Genomic DNA, 19,555 nt, shown 5'->3' with positions numbered 1-19,555 from the left:
AGATGCATGGCCTCTTTTGCGCTAGAACTATTTGTTTCCTGTAAAATAAAAGAGCAGTCTCTAGGGTATAGTTGTTGTCTTTGTTCCCGTTCTATGGATTTCTTCCATCTGACGCATTCAGTGTTGTTTTTATATACAGAAGCTCGCGATTATGTAACAAATACATTCATGTGACAGCCATGACCGCTTGTTTGTTTCCTGGGTGTTTGCTGATCTGTGAAAACCATCTTGCACCCTCTCCACCCAGGCTTAATAACTATCCTAGGGACAAAAAGAGCCCAGACGTTTTTGTACTCATTGCTTCAATTCACAAATGTTTAACATTTTATCATTTTTGCCTAGGTTTGACCTAAACATCTGTTTCCATCTTTCCAATTTGAATCAAAAGGAACGCAGGAGAATCCCAGCTCTGAACTTTGCACAATGGATGTGATTGATGAATCATTAAAAAGCTCAGACACTTATCTACTTCGGCCTTGTAAAACAAAGGGAGGTTTCGACCTTTGAAAGTTTGGACCAAAGTTACTGAACGTTAAGTCCTGGAGAATGATGCTGCATAAATCAACAAAAGAAAAACAACATTCTCATTTTTTTTTCGTGTTTGGAAATTATGCAAACAAACTGTGTTTCTCTCCCTTTCCTCCCAGTCTGGGCTTGGCAACTGTTAACCAGCGTGGTTTAACACTGCGCCCGTTCTAAGGGTAAGAGTGCAGGTTTTTCTCTGACCAGGGCGCTGTCCAGACATTCGCCCTCCACACGGAGCCACTCCACGGGACTCACGGGTGGGACACGTCCCAGGAAATACTGCAGCACCCTGGGGAACCCCTGTCACAACGGGCGGACAAACACGTCCCGTTCCAGTCTGCGTACGCTGGGACATCTGGGCTCAGCAGCTTCCCTGTTATAGGCATTAACAATAATAATAATAATAATAATAATAACTCCTCAAACTTATAGAGTGTTTTTTCTGGACACTCCACTGAGAGCTCTTTACAGACAATGGGGATCCCCTCCACCACCACCAGTGTGCAGCCCCACCTGGATGATGCGCCAGTCCGCTCCCCACACACCAGCTCTCAGTGGGGAGGAGAGCAGAGTGATGAAGCCATTTCAGAGATGGGGATTATTAGGAGGCCATGACTGGTAAAGGCCAGGGGGGAAATTTGGCCAGGATGCCGGGGTAACACCCCTACTCTTTTCGAGAAACACCTGGTTTTTTAATGACCACAGAGAGTCAGGACCTTGGTTTTAGGTCTCATCCGAAGGACGGTGCTTTTTTACAGTATAGTGTCATATAAACATAATTAGCTGTCTCTTCACGACTGAAAAGGGAAGCAGTAATACTGTAGCAAAGGAAGTTAGATGTGTCACAAGGCACCATGATATAAAAATTCAAAAAACAAAATGAAATTTGAAATTATAGCTAGTATTTAGATGTTTTTTTTTGCTGTAAACTACATCCATTTTTGCCCAGCATCCCGTGGCAGAATCAGCACGGGGGAGGAAGAGTGTGACCGGACCACACAGACCTGATTAATCTTCTTCGCCTCCTCGCCTGAGAAATCCGGCACCGGCCCAAAAGACGTCAGGACTCTCTTCATGCCATCCCTGTAGCGCTTCAGATAGTCCTCAAGACCTGGAAGGACAGGCAGGAATGATGTGGACATGCTGAACACTGACAGGGCCTCACTTGCTCCAGCCCTGCAGTGAGAGAATGGAGACTAGAGTGTAAGAGAATATTGACACTCGATAGGCTGGTCCCCACCGGTAAAGAGATATTTATTACTGAGCTTGGACGACTGGGCCCCACCCTGACTATACAGCGGAATCTCACCCTTCAAGCCATCTGCTGTGCTGGGGTCCCTCTAGAGAGAAGAACGTCCCTTTCTCACTACTGAGAACAGGGTTGGACGTGAATTGACGATCACACTTTCATCACTGAACTGCACCATTTCATGAACAGTCATGCAAAACGCTCATAAAATACAAGGTAAGAAAAAAGGATGTTTAGGTAAAGCTCTGACAGAATTGTTCCTAAAATGGAATGATATCAGAAAGCCCTCTAAAGCCCCTTGAGACAACAACAGAAGCCAGCACCACATGACCTGAAGTGTCTCCTGAGGTGCGCAGGTGAACAGAAGTGAGTTTGAAATACACTGCCTCAAAGAATTCACAAGTGGCCTCAAAGAACTCACAAGTGGCCTCAAAGAACTCACGAGTGGCCTCAAGTTTTATTTTCGTTTTTGCTTCAGTAAAGAGGTGCTTTAAAGCTGTTTTTTTTTCCTCAAAATAAAAAGGCGAGTGTTTTCTGCAGGGTTTACAGGCCTAAATCAGCTCATTACTGGCTTAGCCAGAGATATGTAACAAGCTCTCCCAGCTCTTCAGGGGCTTTGAACAGACACGGAAAACCTGCAAACACACTAACGAGCTGGTCAGTGCACAACACCTTACCATTTTTTATCATGTACAAAGTCTTGCACTTGAAGACATGATGCGACACCATTGTTACACTAAGAGGGAACGTGACTGTGATGTAGCCCCATATGGTGCACATGGTGCACAGGTTACTCTGCACTGTGTTGTGCAGTCTGTCAGCACAAAATCCTTATACAGTACATTATTCCCTGTCTGCTTCATGGGAAGATATTTCCTAATACTCGTATTATCTTGTGCTTTAACCACTTCAGAGCTCCTTCAGAGCAAAACTACACCTGGAGCTTACTTAAGAGTGGCCAAGCAAAAGGCAGTCAGGAAACATCTCGCTTTCGAATCGATCAATTCTCCTCCGACGAAAGGAGGGATAATCCCAGCAGCCTCTGACCACTAGTACTTTCATTCCTTAATAGACATATCTAAAAATGTCAATTTTTGACAGATCGACGAAGGAGACACAGAGGCATTCCACTGTATCACGTCTAACATACAATTAATAGTTTATTAAAAAAAAACAAATCTTCTGTTTCGTTTTTGTTAACATTTTCTAAAACTTTCAATTCTGAATGCAGTCAAGAACTACTAACTGATGCTGACTGAACTCATTTTGAAAGCCTACATTTGCTGGTCAGGCCTGAGGCTTGACGTCTGTGCTGTCAGGCAGCAGGCTTGGAGCGCTGGTACTTCCCTCTGAAGGAGAGAAAACTCAGTGACACTGAGAAATACATGGAGAAGATGAGGCACTTTTTCACACAAAGACGTTTAACACCATATTAATATCATATTACATGATGTCTCATTTTAAGTCTCTCCAAGGGTGTCTCAATCTTCCCAGGACAACAAATGAGTGAGACATGTCAATATATGGACAGAAAATCATACTGAGCAAGCAAGCCTGAGATATTCTCACAGCAGCACAGACCTCAACAACTACTACTTCAAATGAACAAGAACTGAACTGGGTGGGTGCAGATTGCAGATTCTGGTTCTTGACAACTCTAGGGCTGTTCCACATCATGACACAGTAATCGACAGAAATTTAGATCACCATGAAGAAGGTGATCACATCAAATCCTGAAGAATTGTGACATCGCTACTTTGTAGCAATCAGCAGGAAAACTAATGAAACAAAAAGGAAGAGCAGCTGTCAGAGGAACTGTTATTCACCGTAAGTATGTACAGTAAGCATGGGACTGTGGAGGCTGAAGTATTTCCAGGGACCGGCACCTCAGACCTCCTTGCTTCTCTCGTCCTCGCTTGCTGAGCTCAGACTGATGTTTAGCAGTGGTTACCGGTGACGGCAGTCACGGAGTTTCTGAAATCTGAGGTTCCACTTGGGTAAAAATACAGATTTCTTATCAAGATATCTTACCAGGTCTGGCAAATACATAAACAACGCTGTACATTGTGCAGAAGGCATGAATTATCAAGAGCAGCAAACCAACCCGTGTATCTCCTGTTGTTCAGTGCGAGAGCGACAAGACAAAAGTCCTCAAGGAAGAAGAGGCAGTTTTTGCAAAAACATTCCAAATTTTTTTTCAAATGCACACAATGGCAGGTATGCAATTTTTAAAATTTTGAGTATGATGTATGAAGCCATTCTAAAAATACTTTAAAAAATAAATATTTATGGAAATACTGCTTCTGAATACTTTGAATGGGTTTCGAACATTTGCTCAACTGTGCAGTGTTTTCTTGTACCGCAAACTGTGATTTGTTTTGGTGGTCTCTTAGGCAAACCAGACAACCTCCACTGCCCTCCAGGTTAAGGACTGGCCTGTATCAACAGTGTGTTGTAGCATCGCCAGGGCATGTATCAAGCTCTCTGAGCCATGAATTTCGGAGGACTGCAGACACACACTTACAAAGCTGTAAGAAATGTGTAAGCATGTTGTTCTGTGAATCAGTCTGGGTTGGGCTTCTGTGATAACTCAGTATGAGGCCCAACTCACCATGTCCACCCCACACCCACACAACACACATAACACATAGTGTAGACATAGCAATCAACGCTGCAATACAATGGGTCTCAGAAACAGGCAGTCAACTGACACCGACTTCTTTTCAGTTCAACACTCATATTGCTGTAACAAAGAGTTTTGATTTCTAGGGACTGTTCTGATCAGGGAATTGGCAGGGCAAAAAATGTGATGCTTTTTATGCAGTGCCTCATCTTGGTATAAAATATTCTCTCTTCTGACATGTAACATGCATTATGCTTTGCTTGCTAATGCGTGTTCTGTATGGTCTGTTTCTAGTTCAGAGTCTAGTTACAGGAGGTCAGGAGCGCTACAGGAGGTCATTCTTGCCTTCTGCCATAAGACTGTACAATGCATCCATCTTGCATCTGGGCAGAGGCAACATTGACAGTGACCTGTTTCTGGATTGAACAGTAAACTCTGCTTCATCTGGCTTTCTTGTTTACAACCTTTTATGTGCAATATATGCCAGGGACTTGTGCAATACATTTATATTTATATTGTGCAATACAACTTTATGTGTACTGTTCTGGTTTGTTCTTTGTAAGGTATGTTCTGGACTGTGAGTAGCTCTTCTTAGTGCACTTCTCACTGACTGTACTGATTGTACTGTATTGTACGTATTGTATTATTATTATTGTATCATTCGTTACACTGTTGCTGTGTTGTCTGTGTTAAGCTGCTGTTGCACCGGTATTTCCCTCACGGGATCAATTAAGTATCGATCTAGTTTAGAGTCTTTTGCACAGTCTAAGGGTTTGTAAAACCAGTTTTTCAGTGATGTTTCCTTACAGTTTCGTTTTAGGCAGGGTTCAGTGAGCTGTTTTTAAAGTGCTGACCTTGAATTTTGTCACTGAATGCCTCTGCATATTCTCGCAGCCACTAACTGCTCTCATTATTTCCCGATTGTGCTTCAGGTAAAGCAAGGAACTGCAAAAATCAGTTCAATATAAGTGTCAGGTGTCAAGTAGAATTTAAGGGGCTTTGCAAAAATATTCTCAGCTCTGATATACGGTACTGCTCTGTATGTATATTCTGCAGATGTCAATTTCTACCCAACGTGTCAAAGAGCCTTCACTGACTCGCTTCCTGTTTCCGGCTACAGAGTAAAACTGGGAAGCACGGTCTCTCCTGGCTTCCTTCCTAAAAAGCCAGGAGGGAGGAGAAGGGAGCCGCCAGCATACCTTGTGCATTGAGGTGCATGGTCTCCATGGGTCCAATGAAAGCATAGCGCATGCCAAGCCCTTCTGACATCACCAGGTCAATGTCCTGGACGGATATGACTCCATCCTGTGGAGAAAAGAGCAGAGCTAGACTCGGCAGTACCCCCTCGCCACCTGCGGCTTGGTATGTCCGACTTTTAGCCACCTGTCTGACTAACTTCGGCGGGGCACGCTTCGGAAACAGCACCAAGGCCACAGATGAGTGGAGGGTCTTTGAGCCACTAGACCTGTCCGGCTCTCGTTCTTTGATCTCCTTTGAAGGTCAGCACTGGTTATAGTGAAAGCAAACCACCCCTAAATGACAACCCCCGAAAGCAGTGCTTCTCAGTACTGGTGCTGGGGGGACCCCAGCCTCCGCTGGTTGGTGTTCTCACTGCGCCCTTCATCACCAGGGCTCTCTGGTGCCTATAGCTGATCTGCCTGCTGGTTTGCACTTTTTGTCTTTCAGTCCTTGGTTTCAGGAATACCCTGGAACACCTTCAGTACACAGGACTTCACACAGTCTCTCCTCAGTTTGCTTATTTCATCATTTTCTCACTTATTTTTGAGTACTCAGGTCTTGATTATGTTATCAGCTGATGATGAACAGACGCAGGTGGGAATGACACTGTATCAGACAACTCCCACGATGGGTCAGTGTTTTTCTTTCTGTCCTTTAAGTCCAACTGGTTACATTTTAGCCAGCACACCTGAATGAGCCTGAAACTCCTGAAACCATGTGATAAGCCTTTTCTCGTTTTTCTCATATAGCCTTTCAAGAGATGAATGAAAATTTACAGAATTTATAGAAGCGGCCTTAAATTTGAGATTGAAACAATCTCAGCCCGAGATTAAGAGCAAACAACAGAAGATACAATGGTTACTGTGAACCAGGACTGACCACTACTGTCTTAAAGGAGATGGATAACTTATATTAGCACAACATGTAACCTCCGTGACTACTGAATCCGGACTGTGTTTTTTAACATACAACAATTTCCACAGAACTTATCACTCTATTCATTCCGATTTCAACGAATTCACATATCTGTTTTCTGCATCTTCGTATCTAAAATGAAGACGCGCCTGTCCTTTCAGTAACGCAACCAATATGAACTCTGTTCATTCTGAAAGGTTTTATGTCTCATACCAGTGAGATGTTAGAAGAGAGTTCTGGACAGACACTTCCCTCTAGTTGCCAAGAGTACCCAACGATGAAAATCAGACTTCTTGGCCATCCTACACCAAGTCAGAAAACCCGGAGTTCAAATCCCAAAACTGCTTTCTTTACCTTTTCAAGGTGAGAAACCCAAGGCTCTTCCTTTCAGGATCTTTTATATTCAACGCAAACTAGGTCCCACCATATTGGATTTCTATAATCATCCAATTCTGTGTCCCTACAATAATAGGAAGGCCCTATTCATTAGCAGGACAGAGTTATTTCCTCTCAGATTACCACAAGTTCAAGTTACTTGCTGGCTGATGGGGCTGAAATCAAAGCACAAGTGCAGGAGGGGAAACAGTGTTGTCTTTGTTGCTTGCTTCAGGCAACAACAGTGCTGTTATCTCTCTGGTAAGAGATGCTGGCCTGGTTTACAGAAATGCTACAGGACCCCTGAAAAGAAGCTTTTCCTCAGCAGGGCACTCAGCAGGGAGGAACCTGCTGGGTTCTCAGCTGCTCCTCTTTCCAGCTCTGGCCTCGTTTCAAAGGCCCAAGCAGCACCGAAAGAAAGCGGTAACTGAAGTCGGCCTGAACTCTTGCCTCTCCTCTGAACAGTGGAGTGTCGGGTCAAAATGGAAAACTGCAGATGCATCTGACAAATAGTGGGGGAAAAGTGCATCACACTCGGCCCTCCAGGCCTGCAGAAACCCCTTAATGTTTTACAAGCTTTGTAACTTCCAGCGACTGTTCAGCGGTTTCCTCTTGCTCAGGGCACCAGCGGTAACCCAGCCCTGGCATCTCATCAGGCTGAAGAGGGGATAAGAAATACTTTCAGAGTAACAATTTCAAAGCTCCGCTTACCACATATGGTAAAATGGACACAATTTAAATGTCCACACCAAAATGGAGTATAAATTATCCACCCAAGGGCAGGAAGTTAAAAACAAACAAACACAGAGGCGCAAGATGTATAATGCAAAATGTCCTTGCATTACCTACAACACAACTGATTAACTTCGAACCCGAATGATCCAAGGACTTGTCACGGGTGGCAGCACTATCTTCTGACATGTACAGTCTCACCAGAAAAGTCAGGCTTACATACAGTAGTTCATCTGTACTGTACTTGCATTATTTCATAGTCCTTTAATCATTGCCATTAATCAAGAAGAAGGATCTCTGTAGATCACATGTAGTGTATTTGTTCCTAATATACTGTACATTCTACCCCCACTATGGTAAAACAGAATTCAGAACTGAATCTGAATCTTGCAGAAATAAATCATCAGAATTCACCAGAGCCCAAAGTTGTTCCTTGCTTCTGTACAGCTTTTGGCACATCAGAAACACTGCCTTCAAAACCTTCTGAGCTCAGAGGCCATGATTCCAGCAGTGAAGGGTACTGGTGGTTCCATAATTTTGTGGGGTGTTTTCTCAATACATGGCTCGGATGCCCTTAGGCTTAGAAGGCAAGGCCAACGATAATCAGTTCATACTGCAAAGATACCAAGGGATCACCTTCAGTGACCTGTGATGATGCTCCCTTTCACAGAGCATTGCTGTCCTCTCAGTGGCTGGGTGAGCAGGACACTGGTGTTTTCCCTGTCATGGCCTCCTCAGTCTCCGGATCTGATCCCAGTCAAGCACGTACTGTATGGGACATTATGGAATGACAGCCCTGACGGCTTGCCCATGGAAGAATGGTGCTGCATTCCTCCTGTAGACGTCCAGACGCTGGTGGACTCTATACTACAGTGCAACTGGAAACGTTAGGAAGGCCAGACTGAGTAAACACTGAGCAGAATCTGGCTACACCACCAGATTAATACCAGATCACCAGATTTGTCAGATGCATCTGCAGTTTTCCACCAGGTTAATACCCCTACACCTCTCAGCGGGACCTTGAGCACTCAAACAGGCAGGACCCTGGTTCAGTGTCTGTCTGGAGGAAGTATCCCCTCCTACAGCACAGTGTCCCCAGGGAGGAGCGCCACCTGCTGGTCCACCAACACCACTTCAGGCAGCAGTGTGCAGCTCCAAGGTGTTTCCTGGGGGTCTCCCACTGCAGAGCTGACATGGCTCAGCCTTGCTTTGGCCTGGATATGTGAGAGGAGGTGAGGTCATGATACTAGGTGTCAGAGGAGGAGGATTTTAAGTGCTGAATGATGTCCAGAGTCTGGTTCCAATATAGCTGCTTTTCTAGAGTTCATATACTGGCATCAGACATGAAGCCATACCAGTGTTAATCTATGTGATGTTCCAGGGTAGGCAGAACCTCTCAAAAAGTCACTAACTCACATATCACCACTGGAATGTGCACTATCGACAAATTCTTGACACATCAGAAAGTATCAAATGCTTCTCTCACGTTCAGTCAGAGCTTTTGCCCTTGAAAAAAAAAACATGTTTTTTTTTGTTTTCTCAGCAAAGCCTCCCTAAGGTCATGTGCAAACCACTTGCAAAACAATAAATTGCAAACATGAAGGCTGAATAAATCTGCCCATTAATCGGCATTCTCTAAGAAACATTTCCTTATCAGTGGCATTGCACAAAGAGCTCTCTCCTTTAGTTCACTATCGCTCTAATGAAGAGACTCCCAGAGCACAGTGAACAGTTCAACAGTTCATGTGCTGCGCAATCTTCACCTTTGTGAAAAGTACAGATAATTACTTATTTTTAAATGCTCTTGAATGTCCGCGGTAAACGCCCCCATTTTATCTTCCTTGCTGGATGAGACACTATTCTCCCAGTCCGAACAGGTTTACCTGCTACTGCTTATAACTGCAGGACGGACCAAAAAGCACTCTGGAGCCTCACAAAAGAGCTCTTGCAAGCTCGTGTTTCCTCTCTGTTTGGCTGTATGGAGGCTAGGCGCCCTGCCACAGGACAACCTGAAACGGGCTCTCCCAACCAGCCTGTAACCAAACTTTAAAACCAAGCTGGAGTCAAATCAATTAATACTATACATCCTGGGCTTGTTTTCAAATCCTACTGTAACTAAACCACCTGGCAGTAAGTCCAGAGGAGGTCCAGGGTGTCGTACAGAATGTAGGCCAGACGTTTACTTAAGTGCTCTTGTGCAACTAAAACATATAAAAAAAAACATAATTTCTCTACAGAATTTCCTCTAGCAGTTACAAAACAACAGGCCTACAATCACCCAGGGTGTGGAGCAAGACACATAGGGAAACGCCGAGAGACGAGACTAGTCTGCTGCAGCACGAGTGCCAGGCTAAACAGGACTAGAAGCTCTGCCCCCCGGGTCTGTTAGATCGGCAGGTCAGCCTCCGTTTAAACCAGAGCAGTGAAGTAGAGTCAAAAGTAATGAGTCAGGGTCAACTAGCATCAACTAGCATCTCAAGAAAATAGGGACTGGTATATTGTTTAATGTAGAACTCCGCTGTTTCATAACTATTCGTAATAGGATGATGAAATATTTCCGCACAGAAGCGCTTTTACAAATACCGGCAAGGGTAAAGCCCAGGACACAGGGTGGGAATACATCCTGGACTGGAGTCTACCTTTCATTGCAGTTCACTTTGCCAGAACACAGAAGAACATGCAAACTCCCCCGTCCAAACTCCAACTCAGAACAATAGAGCTGGGAGGCAGCAGTGCTTTCTCTGACCTGTTAAAATCCCAGAGAGATAGACAAACCGGCCTGCACTACCCTCCTCTAATCTCACTTTGGCTGCGATTTTCTATCCATAGTTTCCATTTCTGTTTTCCTTTCAACGCTTTGCAACACATTTCATGAGTATGTGCATGTTTATTATTATCCAGTCTGTTTCCATGTTAACTGATAATAATAGAACAGAAAGCAGGAAAAGAGATGGAGGTGTGGTAGGGAGGGATCTTCTTCTTGCACATTAGTCCATGAATTAAAGACGCCCACTTATGTCGTACTTGTCAGGGGCAGTTTGTACTAGAGAGGCTTAAAAACTTTGCCGGAAACCTTCACAACAAAATGGAAATTTTCACAAGGAAACACATCATGAGACACTAAAAAAGCAGAGTGCACTCCTTCAGACTCCTCCTACAAAAACCGGAATAACAGATGTCTTTAGTGTAACTTTCAAATCCTTGTGTTCTTCTTAAATTACACTGCAAAGCATTAAACACCACATTATTTCATTATTTCTAAGTCAACAAAAGTAATGAATATTTCCAATACTGCACAGAAAAGTTAAATATTCTGATTAAATGCTGCAATCAGAAATGCACAGCCACACACAAGTGAGATGTTCTGGAATTAAATGTTTCCAAACTGACTGAAACTTGCTCCTTCCTCCTTCCTCCTTCCTCATACGGTAGCTCTGATACTGGCTTGTATGTGTTGGGTAATCACAAAAAATGCCTTTCCATTTAAGTTGTTGCAATTATTTTCTTTTTAACCGAGGCCTGAGCACAATGAGGAAATCACAATGAAAAGCCAAGATATTGTTGCACAGAGACTTTATTTTAACACCTTCTGCACCTGTACAAACGCTCAACTGCTGTACCTGTGTGAGTCCCTTTATACCAAGCTAACCTATATTAATTAGCCCCCTGTGAAACTGCGGCTCTCAGCCCTTCACCAATTATCTAATTAATCAAATAAGGCAACCAAAATGTACATTTTCTGATAATAAATACTTTAATGGTTAGTTTTCCCTGTGGGCTTTAAAGACAGTACACTCCATGGTTTCTTTTTCAATCCTTAAAAGTTTTTTTTGCATTTCTGTGGTGTGAACGCTTGTATTAATGTACAAAACTGCTAAAGCCCAGTACAGTTGTAACTACTGCTGTTTTGTTTCATCTCTGTTATTCAGGCTTTAGTCCTAAGTTTGACTTTGACTCCCTGTACTGGAGATGAGTCATCTTTGCCGCACTTGGCTTAATTAATGGGCTTTGCTACAGAGTGGATAGGTACACTACACCCTCTGAATTCGTCTGGTTTTCTATTCAATGCTTCCCTTACTTAACTGCTCCTACCCAGAGTTGTAAGAGAGGAAACGTCAACAAGAGTTAAACTGCTGCTCTGTATAATATAATGTGCTGCTGTGGAGAAATGCACCGGCGACTGTACCTCCTGTGTGATCAGGTGTATTTTTTCACAATGGATATACGGTATCACGGTCATGTACAGTAAACTGAAGAACAGCTCATACTACCAGGACGCAAACAAGGCAATGCTTTGGAAAAGACTTTTGATATATACAGTATAGTAAAGTTTTGCTATTAAGAAAATGTCATCTCTACATGACATTAATTTCACACTGTCCTCTGTCCTCTCCTTCAGACTCTGCCCCACTCTGCGCAAGCTCCCATTTTAAAACAATCTGATGGATTCAGACATAAGGTTTAATATAAGGCTCCTGACCTCCTCCCACACTGCACCCTATAGAAGGGCGCCCCCTAGCTTTCCTCCTCTTCCGACCGCATGGCCAGCTGCAGGAGGCTCCCCCTTCCTCTCTGCAGTCTGTCCCCCCCCGATCTCTCCCCGGTGGGCAGCGCACTCCTGTAGCCTAAGGGGCAGCGCTGCTAAGCTGCACACCTGCCTGCTGATGAATCGTTTCTCATCCCACACTCTCACTCCCCTGTGCCAGGTCCCTCTTCACCGTTCTCTCCCTGACTTTCGCCCCCGGACCTAAGTCCAGTTTCCTTGCTATCCGCATCCAGATAAACACTTGTGATAAAACACTATTCATTCCAAGGAGCTCCTGTCTCAGCCTTAACACGTGGTTTCAGCGTGGCTTGACCCTCCTTGAGAAGAAGGGTGTGATGTGGAGGGGAGTCTAAAGTACAAGCAATACAGCTGTGGCTGGATACCACAGCTGGAGAGGCCCTGCTGGGAGACGCCTTCAGCGACGCGACGAGGGCTGTCGATTCTAATGTGCTCGAGTTTAGTATTGGATTAAAACACATGAAGTATATCTTTATTGTCTGTAAAGTATTGTATACTTATGTACTAAATCGGGGGACTTTAGAAGTAGGGCAGAAGACTGCAAGCCGGATTCTGGGGAGCCCCAGTCTAGCTCCTCTTACAGGGCACCTCCATTCTAATGTTTGTGAGCACCTGATATACAGATGATTACCTGAGATATTGATGATGTAAGTAAGCAACCTGATTAACTAACAGAATGTTGAAGGACACTCTGTTTTTGGACCCTGATCTCTAAATTATGTAATTCAACAAATCACCTGCTTAGTCCATAATAATAAGCCTCTACCAAACATTTAGAGATTGGTGGCTCAGTGGTGACCTGCATGACCTCCTGGACTGGCACTGTCCTGGGTGAAGTGTGGACACCGTCACAGAATGGCAACGTCTTCAGCTCTTGCCTGCAACAGCTTCATACAAATAGTTAAAAGGAAAAACTAAGGACAATTCTTACCTTAACTTTAAAAAGTTTCATTCGACAGGCAGCAGTCTGAGTGACTATTGAGCCTAGGAGGAAATGGTTTTAGGTATTTTTTTTGTGCAGAAGGAAGCAATGATCCTTTCAGTGACCGAATGTCTAATGCAACAAAATGGTATTGTAGTTTGCACAATGAAATCTACTGTCACTGTTCTTAGAACAGGGTGGAAATTACTTTTATCCTTTATCACTATACCCTTTAACGCATATATTCTTAAATTTTGTGAAACCTTTTGTCTAGCTTCCTTAACATTATTTACAGCATCTAGACAACACTGGAAACAATGAAAATGCAAATAAAAATTTAGGATACACTTATATTTGTTTATATACGGGGTTATACTGTATACAATCCCTTATTATAAGTGATAGCAAAATAGATAGCACTGCTCAGGAATCAGTCCAGAGAAGAGCAGCCAGCTACATTTCCGTGTGGCTTAAAGGAATGTCTCGCACATTCCTGAACTTGTTTTCTTTAAAAACAACCTTATCCAAGAATTCGAAATCCCCGGAATACTGACAAAAGTCAGGCCAGTGAACTTCTGCAGAATCAACAGCGAACCACCTGGACACAAGTGAGGACAACCTGGAAGTGTATTAAAAGCTCAGAACAGGAGGCTCTTCACACAGAGTTGTCAGAGTAGGGAACAAGCTAATAATCCAGTGTGTGATCTCCTGTCCCAGCCTGAGGAACAGACAGTGAGCCTGTATCTCAATAATAATAATACAGTGTGTGATCTCCTGTCCCAGCCTGAGGAACAGTGAGCCTATCTCTCAATAATAATAATACAATGTGTGATCTCCTGTCCCAGCCTGAGGAACAGACAGTGAGCCTGTCTCTCAATAATAATAATACAGTGTGTGATCTCCTGTCCCAGCCTGAGGAACAGAGAGTGAGCCTGTCTCTCAATAATAATAATACAGTGTGTGATCTCCTGTCCCAGCCTGAGGAACAGACAGTGAGCCTGTCTCTCAATAATAATAATACAGTGTGTGATCTCCTGTCCCAGCCTGAAGAACAGACAGTGAGCCTGTCTCTCGAGAATAATAATACAGTGTGTGATCTCCTGTCCCAGCCTGAGGAACAGACAGTGAGCCTGTCTCTCAATAATAATAATACAGTGTGTGATCTCCTGTCCCAGTCTCAGGAACAGTGAGCCTGTCTCTCAATAATAATAATACAGTGTGTGATCTCCTGTCCCGGCCTGAGGAACAGACAGTGAGCCTGTCTCTCAATAATAATAATACAGTGTGTGATTTCCTGTCCAAGTCTCAGGAATAGTGAGCCTGTCTCTCAATAATAATAATACAGTGTGTGACCTCCTGTCCCAGCCTGAGGAACAGTAAGCCTGTCTCTCAATAATAATAATACAGTGTGTGATCTCCTGTCCCAGCCTGAGGAACAGACAGTGAGCCTGTCTCTCAATAATAATAATACAGTGTGTGATCTCCTGTCCCAGCCTGAGGAACAGACAGTGAGCCTGTCTCTCAATAATAATAATACAGTGTGTGATCTCCTGTCCCGGCCTGAGGAACAGACAGTGAGCCTGTCTCTCAATAATAATAATACAGTGTGTGATCTCCTGTCCCAGCCTGAGGAACAGTGAGCCTATCTCTCAATAATAATAATACAATGTGTTATCTCCTATCCCAGCCTGAGGAACAGACAGTGAGCCTATTCTATGTTCTATGTCAATGTGCAATAACATTTTTGCGGAATAATACGTTGTTTGTAAATATTCCGTTAACTTTTTTCCTTTGGAAATGCTGTAATTCATCAGACACGCCTCCTCTTGCACAATGACACTTTGAGAGATGAACAGAGATGGCCGATACACCAGCATTACTGGTTTCTTGATGTAATTCTAGATTCTAGGAAGTACAGTACGTTATATTCATTTGCTGGGTATTCCCTTTTATTTGAAAAAAACATCTGGACACATTTCAAATGTGTCTTTCTGTCAAATTCAACAGAACAAGAACAGCAACAGCTTATTAACCTTCTTTGTTGAACGACAATACACAGATCTCCATTCATCCCCTTTTCACAAAACCACTCTAGTTCATAAGAAAGATCTAACAGACAGGGCTGTTAAGACCACTGAACTGCTGTTACAGCACCAGTACTGCTTGTCAAAGTCTGTTTCATTCCTTTCCAGCTACACTGAATGAGCTGCACTTGTCGTTTATATTCAACTGAGCAGTAAAATGCCAAATTATTTCAAATGAAAGTTTTTTATCACAGAAGCACATTTTTATGTTGCAAAAGTAAACTGAGCCCGCCATCAGAAACCCTGCGATGAATCATCCCCCTTTCTGTGAAATGCAACAAATAAACATGTTGAAATCATGGTGAGATATTAGAACAGTGGTAGGGTTGCGGTGGGGTGGGGTGGGGAAAATACATTTCCCTTTTTAATTTGATTCACTAGTTTTTCTTTGCTTATTATAAAACAACAAGTGCAGAACAGAGAGAGCATTTTTACGTTTTATGGATACTTCCCTTCAGTGTCCCACCATCCCCATCCCAGAAGGAGGAGCACCGCGATCTCGCTTCAGGAAGAAAACCGGGAGGATACTGCAGGACGTGTGGACCAAATCAAATCACACCTTGCAGAGTCCCATAAAACTTTTCATGCCTCTTGCACTGACATTGCTGAATAAGCACAGGAATACAGGTTAGAGAACGGAACAAAGAGTTTTCTAAATCAACATCACAACTCTGCCGCGGATTATACCGATATAAAAACCAAAATGAAACAAGAATCACAAAGTAAAGGAAAGTTAAGGACTTGACTTCTGTTGTCTCAAAGACAATAATACTAAGTTCACTTAGATGATGTCAGAAGGCAAAACAGAGGGTTCAACCAGTGAGGTATAACCATCTTTAACTAGATTAAATCAGAGCTCTGTACTCGGATCAACTGAGTCTGCCGAGTTACAGGAGTGAAAACCCTCTCACTCAAGTACCTTGCTCCTTACTGAGAGCTGCACTCACACCCTGTCATCAGGACACACCATACAGACATCTCGGCAACTGTCATGCGACCCACAGACCTTCGATCAGAGCACAGTGTGCAGACTGACCCAGTAAATACAGGCTCACTGGTGGCTGAAATGTTCTTCTCAGATTTTCCCTATAGTGAGCAATGCTCAGCAGGGGAACCAACTGTCCTGTTCGATAAGGAACAGGATGGTCACAGATATGTCCACTGATCGCAGCTCTGAACTGGTTTTGTTCACGACGTCTACTTTCAAGACACCCTTTGCAACTTTAGGAATAATTAAAAGACTGCTTTTCAATACCCCGGCAGGAGCTGGAAATCTCCAGTCCTCAGTCGCTCTGGGTGGTGCACTAGGAATCAGGCATACAACAGGAGGGAAAAGGGAATAATTTGCAGCCGTTGAATGGATACACGTAAAGACCAACTCCAGCTTCACCCTGAGTCCATATCAGGCAGGGTAAAGAAATTCCTGAAAACGCATGCAAATATTAAGTACTACTTTGCTTAAATTGTGTCCTTCAAAAAAATCTAAATTGAGTGTAGATTTCTTCCAAAATTATGCTTCATTTTCAAGATTTTATGGTGGTTTAGACAGCAGCGTTGCCAGCCTGTCACCTGTCACCTGATTTGATCAGATCTCGGAAGCCAGCTACGGCTGGGCCTGTTTAGTTCTGGGGAAGGGAGACCTTCAGGGAAAACCAGGGTGCTGCTGTGAGTGGTATTAGTGGACCAGTAGGTGGTGCCACTCTGCTGTGACATTCTTTGGATGAGACGTCCAAAAGTAAGGTCCCGGAGACTTCAAGATTGAAAATCGCTATGCCTAGGGGGTGAAGACGACCACCTCACACAACATGTTGCTTAAGAGAAAGAGATCATCCAGGACACAGTCTGCTTACATCAGGACAGCGAACATCCTGGACAGTAGACCAGTATCTGCAGACCTCTTTGTGCTGTGACGTGACTGAATCATTATAGCTCCATAGACTGGAGTGGCTCTGTCTTCACGTCATTAAGATTTCCAACTGAATTGTGGGCTTTTTATAAAAGATCTCAGTTGCCAGTTTTAATCCCTCTTTTCCCTTCTCCTGTCTGAAACTGCAAACGGATAATTATCTCAGTTCTTCACTATCATTCCTGCACCACCACAGAGACAACTTTGCCTTCCATTCTTTAGAAAGTCTAAAACGTGTACAAAACGTAGAAATCATATTCATACGTGAACAGAAAATCAGGACGGTCTCCTATCAGGGCAAGTTGTTCTCATGATTACAAAGAGCACTGAGCTGACAATAGGCATTCAGCTGCACAACAGGCAGATCAAAAGCACAGAAATCCAACCTAGCTCTGAGCCTCAAAAGCTGACCTGGCTTTTATCACATTTTCCCTTTCACTGAATATGCAAACCTGCTTGTACCATGTAAAGAACAACTGCTGATTTAAAACCAACAGGTTCACTGTGGGTACAAATTCACCTCAAATAAAGAATAAAGGACTGTTCTGATTTGTAAAATAAACATACTAGGGCAGATAATGCACATATTAGAGACCACTGTCTGCAGCTAAATACCTGTTTCCATAATATACTCTTTGTAAGGAAATCCTGGAATACCTACTGTAAATAAAAATCTTTCTTACAACAAAGCACACTTGAGATGAGTAATGCTAATTCTTCCAGTATCTCTAAACCTACACTAGCATTTCTAACTAAAGCAAAAGTTTCATGTTGTAACACCGTATGATGATTGCCCCAGAGTGGGTGAAGCACGGTCTCACACTGTAAATCTCCCTCTGAGACCTCTGGCGCCTTCCTCAGAAATACAGCAAGGCTTCTTGGGAATTAATTCAGATTGTCCCAGTCCCAGACAGGTAAAAACAGGGTAGACTCATGAGAGGAACCGGTGAGCTGAAGCCTCCTTCCGGAACGACTGGTACGATATGTCTGCTGTATACCAGTAAGGTCAGTTCAGCACAGTGCTCTAACAGGCAATGCAAAGACTCCTGCTAAAATAAGTCCTGTGATAACCGTTTGTTTCTTTGTCTGGAACAGCCCACTCCTGTTCCCGGTGTAATATAAAACCGGCTCAGCCACAGATTTCGCAATGTGGCTAGGCGTTTCCGGGCGGGCACAGGTGCGAGCCTGCATGACAAGCCTGGCGTGAAGCAGTGCAGTGTGGCATGCCCATCCCTGCCCGTTCTCCTGTTCGTGCCTCTCGGGGCGCCAAGAGCCACGCACCTCGAGCAGCCGCCAGGCCTCCGCGATGATGGCGTACTGGATGCGGTTGAGCGCGAAGCCGTCGATCTCCCTCCTCAGCCGCACGGGCGCCTGGCCCACCTCCCTCATCAGGGCGAAGGTGGTCTCCATCACCGAGGGGTCGGTGTCGGGGTGGGGGACCAGCTCCACCAGGCGCACGTAGTAGGGCGGGTTGACCTGGGACAAAGACACACACGTGACGGGCCACGGCCAGACTGAGACTGAGGCCCCGGGGCTCCGTCCTCACGGTCTGTGCCGTTTATTTGCCACTGCCACAAGTGCAATGAGATGCTTACCTGCAGGTGTGCTCCAATACATACACATCAAGGGACCGGCCAAACCAAAACACAGAACAGCAGCAGCAGCAACAGCAAAGCTGAATGACACACGGCTGAAGTTCAAGCCAGCACAAGCAGTGAGCAGAAAAACCCCATCACTGTAAGTGATCAAGAGTTACACAGCTCAACTGTGCGTTTTTAATAACAGATCTCAATCGCCAGTTATTATCCCTCCCTTCTCTTCTCCTGTCTGGAATTGGCAACGGATAACGATCTCAGATCGTCACTATCACCCCTGCACCTCCACGGAGACGGGCCAGACCCCCCCTTTCCTGCTACTGCGGGAGTGCGGACCCCCCCCCAGCTGAGCCACAGGTGGCTAATGAGCAACCGAAGAGCAAACATCCCAGAGCCTCCAGAACGGAAAGTTAATTTTTTAAGGGAAAATACTACTTGGGAGTATTTTTTGCGACACTTTAACCAGCCAGCGCCCTGCGTGAGGGGTTTCAGAGTAAGGACTGCCGGAGGCCTGGTGTGTGCGGTCTGTCACATCTTCAGCTGGAAACACGAGACCCGGTCTGCAGACAGGAGAGGAGTTTTCCTGACGAGGAGATGCGGAGATATGTTTGTGACTGGTGTAATGGGCGCATTCCTTTAGTGCCTCTGGATGAAGTACGGAGTGCTGCCTTCAGTGTGCCTGAGAGCGGCCGAGGAAACAGACACAGAGCTACTTTGTCAACATCTTCACGAATGTAAAACAAGGGATCAGAAAGAGATTGCATTCTCTGGGCATATTCTACTCTAAACATTTGCCTTACATTTTACATAGATTGCACACAGACAT

General features: G+C 44.3%; 1 protein-coding gene across 1 annotated transcript in view; it reads right to left on the bottom strand.

Annotated features, from left to right (window-relative positions):
- Positions 1 to 19,555, bottom strand: part of cryl1 (crystallin, lambda 1) — a 38,904-nt gene that overhangs the window by 3,241 nt on the left and 16,108 nt on the right. Inside the window, exons 5-7 of the mRNA XM_088913650.1 lie at positions 18,416 to 18,610; positions 5,597 to 5,702; positions 1,530 to 1,636 (exon numbers count right to left, since the gene is read on the bottom strand). Coding sequence (XP_088769776.1) covers positions 1,530 to 1,636; positions 5,597 to 5,702; positions 18,416 to 18,610 — 408 coding nt within the window. The remainder of the gene's footprint in view (positions 1 to 1,529; positions 1,637 to 5,596; positions 5,703 to 18,415; positions 18,611 to 19,555) is intronic.

The sequence above is a fragment of the Atractosteus spatula genome, chromosome 4 (assembly GCF_055471065.1).
Source record: "Atractosteus spatula isolate fAtrSpa1 chromosome 4, fAtrSpa1.hap1, whole genome shotgun sequence".
Taxonomy (NCBI): Eukaryota; Metazoa; Chordata; class Actinopteri; order Semionotiformes; family Lepisosteidae; genus Atractosteus; species Atractosteus spatula.
This window is presented reverse-complemented; position numbering and strand designations above follow the sequence as displayed.